At 65.2% G+C, this 3,479-nt stretch overlaps 1 protein-coding gene across 1 annotated transcript; it reads right to left on the bottom strand.

Annotated features, from left to right (window-relative positions):
• Positions 1-1,311: 1,311 nt before the first annotated feature.
• On the bottom strand, positions 1,312-2,827 carry LOC128897632 (basic salivary proline-rich protein 2-like). The gene is made up of 2 exons (XM_054166148.1): positions 2,772-2,827; positions 1,312-2,599 (listed from the first exon to the last, which is right to left on the bottom strand). Exons 1-2 carry the CDS (start codon positions 2,825-2,827, stop codon positions 1,312-1,314), a joined length of 1,344 nt encoding a protein of 447 aa, XP_054022123.1.
• Positions 2,828-3,479: the final 652 nt, after the last annotated feature.

The raw sequence follows: 3,479 nt of genomic DNA, 5'->3' as shown, positions 1-3,479 counted from the left end.
TTCCAGCCTGGACCATCCTATGATTCGATGCAGCCTCTGCCAGAGAGCTCCTGGTGCTCAGAGAGCTCACAGAATCACCAAGGTTGGAAGAGACCTCAAAGATCATTGAGTCCAACCTGTCACCCAACACCTCCTGACTAAACCATGGCTCCAAGTGCCACATCCAATCCCCTCTTGAACACCTCCAGGGATGGGGACTCCACCACCTCCCTGGGCAGCACATTCCAATGGTTAACAACTCTCTCAGTGAAGAACTTTCTCCTCACCTCCAGCCTAAACCTCCCCTAGCACAGCCTGAGACTGTGTCCTCTTGTTCTGATGCTGGGTGCCTGGGAGAAGAGCCCAACCCCCACCTGGCTCCAACCTCCCTTCAGGGAGTTGCAGAGAGCAAGAAGGTCTCCCCTGAGCCTCCTCTTCTGCAGGCTAAGCAACCCCAGCTCCCTCAGCCTCTCCTCACAGGGCTGTGCTCCAGACCCCTCCCCAGCTCTGTTGCCCTTCTCTGGACACCTTCAAGAGTCTCAATGTCCTTCTTAAACTGAGGGGCCCAGAACTGGACACAGAACTCAAGATGTGGCCTAACCAGTGCTGAGCACAGGGCACAAGGACTTCCCTGCTCCTGCTGGCCACACTCTTCCTGCTGCAGGCCAGGATGCCCTTGGCCTTCTTGGCCCCCTGGGCACACTGCAGGCTCATGTTCAGCCCACTATCAACCAGCACCCCCAGGTCCCTCTCTGCGCTCACAGAGCTGCTCACCCCCCGCAGCCAGCTCCAGCTTCAGCTCCTCTCCCCGGCAAGAGGCGGGAAGGATGCGAGCAGCGCTGCTTCCAGCCTGGCAAGGTCCCTCCTGGAGGGAGCCCCGGGAGCAGCCCCGGGAGCGCAGAGCGGCCGCCAGCCTTTCCCCGCGGCAGCACGAAGGGCAGCCGGCAGCGGCATGCCGAGGGAGGCGCCCGGCTAAGCGCGGCCGCGATGCTCGGGCAGCGCCGCGGGGAGGGCGAGAGGGCTGCTTGCGGGGAGGAAGGGGGCTGGAAGGGTATTACCCGCGGTTGGCAGGGCAAAAAGGGCAGTTCCAGACCTGCTGCTGCCGGGTTTTGCCCAGGCACTGAGCTGAAAGCTGGCTCCGGCTCAGCGCGGTCCTTGCTTCAAAGCAAAAAGGAGCTGCTGCTGGGAAGATTCAGGTCAGACTCTGTCCTCTTCTCTTTGTCCAGAGCTTCTCTCTTTGAATCCTTGAGTCACCAACCCTGGAAGGGTTCCGAGGTGGTTTGGATGTGGTGCTTGGGGATATGGTTTAGGGGTGACCCTTGCAGAGTAGGGTTAGTGGTTGGGCTTGGCGAGCCTGAGGCTCTCTCCCTCGGGCTTGGGGAGCCTGAGGGGCTCTCCCTCGGGCTTGGGGAGCCTGAGGCGCTCTCCCTCGGGCTTGGGGAGCCTGAGGCTCCCTCCCTCGGGCTTGGGGAGCCTGAGGCGCTCTCCCTCGGGCTTGGGGAGCCTGAGGGGCTCTCCCTCGGGCTTGGGGAGCCTGAGGGGCTCTCCCTCGGGCTTGGCGAGCCTGAGGCTCTCTCCCTCGGGCTTGGGGAGCCTGAGGGGCTCTCCCTCGGGCTTGGGGAGCCTGAGGGGCTCTCCCTCGGGCTTGGGGAGCCTGAGGCGCTCTCCCTCGGGCTTGGGGAGCCTGAGGCTCCCTCCCTCGGGCTTGGGGAGCCTGAGGGGCTCTCCCTCGGGCTTGGGGAGCCTGAGGGGCTCTCCCTCGGGCTTGGGGAGCCTGAGGGGCTCTCCCTCGGGCTTGGCGAGCCTGAGGCTCTCTCCCTCGGGCTTGGGGAGCCTGAGGGGCTCTCCCTCGGGCTTGGGGAGCCTGAGGCTCCCTCCCTCGGGCTTGGGGAGCCTGAGGGGCTCTCCCTCGGGCTTGGGGAGCCTGAGGCTCTCTCCCTCGGGCTTGGGGAGCCTGAGGCGCTCTCCCTCGGGCTTGGGGAGCCTGAGGCTCCCTCCCTCGGGCTTGGGGAGCCTGAGGGGCTCTCCCTCGGGCTTGGGGAGCCTGAGGCTCCCTCCCTCGGGCTTGGGGAGCCTGAGGGGCTCTCCCTCGGGCTTGGGGAGCCTGAGGCTCCCTCCCTCGGGCTTGGGGAGCCTGAGGGGCTCTCCCTCGGGCTTGGGGAGCCTGAGGGGCTCTCCCTCGGGCTTGGGGAGCCTGAGGCTCCCTCCCTCGGGCTTGGGGAGCCTGAGGGGCTCTCCCTCGGGCTTGGGGAGCCTGAGGCGCTCTCCCTCGGGCTTGGGGAGCCTGAGGCTCCCTCCCTCGGGCTTGGGGAGCCTGAGGGGCTCTCCCTCGGGCTTGGGGAGCCTGAGGGGCTCTCCCTCGGGCTTGGGGAGCCTGAGGGGCTCTCCCTCGGGCTTGGGGAGCCTGAGGCGCTCTCCCTCGGGCTTGGGGAGCCTGAGGCGCTCTCCCTCGGGCTTGGGGAGCCTGAGGCTCCCTCCCTCGGGCTTGGGGAGCCTGAGGGGCTCTCCCTCGGGCTTGGGGAGCCTGAGGCTCTCTCCCTCGGGCTTGGGGAGCCTGAGGGGCTCTCCCTCGGGCTTGGGGAGCCTGAGGGGCTCTCCCAACCTGAGTGTTTCTATGATTCTGTGACCACAGGTGGGAAGGGACCTCAAGGGTCACTGGGTTGATCCCTTCCTGGGAAAAGCAGAGTCCTCATTTCTCCCCAGACTCCCCAGCTTCCATCTCTGGGGACACTGTTTCCTGTTGAAGGGGTTCAGAAAAGCCAATGGAAGGATGAGTCCAAAGGGCTGCCCACCTCCAGTCCCCCAAGCCCAGCACTGCAGGAGGCCTCTGCACAGGGATCTCCACCATGCTGAGAGCTGATGCTGCCTGGCCTGCTGGATTGTTACTAAACCTGGTCCTACACACCAGCTTCTGTGGGCAGGAGGATGCCCCTGAGCCAGCAAGGTGCCCTGCTGGCCAAGAAGCCCAAGAGCCTCCTGGGCTGCATTAGAAGGGCTGTGGGCAGGAGGTCAGAGAGGTTCTCCTGCCCCTCTGCTCTGCTCTGGGGAGGCCACAGCTGGAATCTTGTGGCCAGGTCTGGGCCCCTCAGCTCAAGAAGGAGCTGAGGGAAGGGCTGGAGAGAGTCGATGGCAGAGCCCCCAGGCTGCTGCAGGCAGTGGAAGATGTCCCTGTGAGGCCAGGCTGAGGCAGCTGGGGCTTGGAGCTTGGAGCAGAGGAGCCTGAGGGCTGCCCTCAGTGCTGGGGCTGAAGATGTGCAGGGCAGTGTGGGGAGGAGGCAGCCAGGCTCTGCTCAGGGATGTGCAAGGCCAGCCCAAGGGGCACTGGGTGGCAGCTGGAGCAGAGGAGGTGGCAGGGGAAGAGGAGGGAAAGCTTTTTGGCTGGGAGGGTGGCAGAGGGCTGGAGCAGGCTGGCCAGAGAGGCTGTGGAGTCTCCTTGTGTGGAGGCATTGCAAAGCCAGCTGGATGTGTTGCTGTGGGAGCTGCCCTGGGGGCTGCTGCTC

Source organism: Dryobates pubescens, chromosome 12 (assembly GCF_014839835.1).
Source record: "Dryobates pubescens isolate bDryPub1 chromosome 12, bDryPub1.pri, whole genome shotgun sequence".
Lineage (NCBI taxonomy): Eukaryota > Metazoa > Chordata > Aves > Piciformes > Picidae > Dryobates > Dryobates pubescens.
This window is presented reverse-complemented; position numbering and strand designations above follow the sequence as displayed.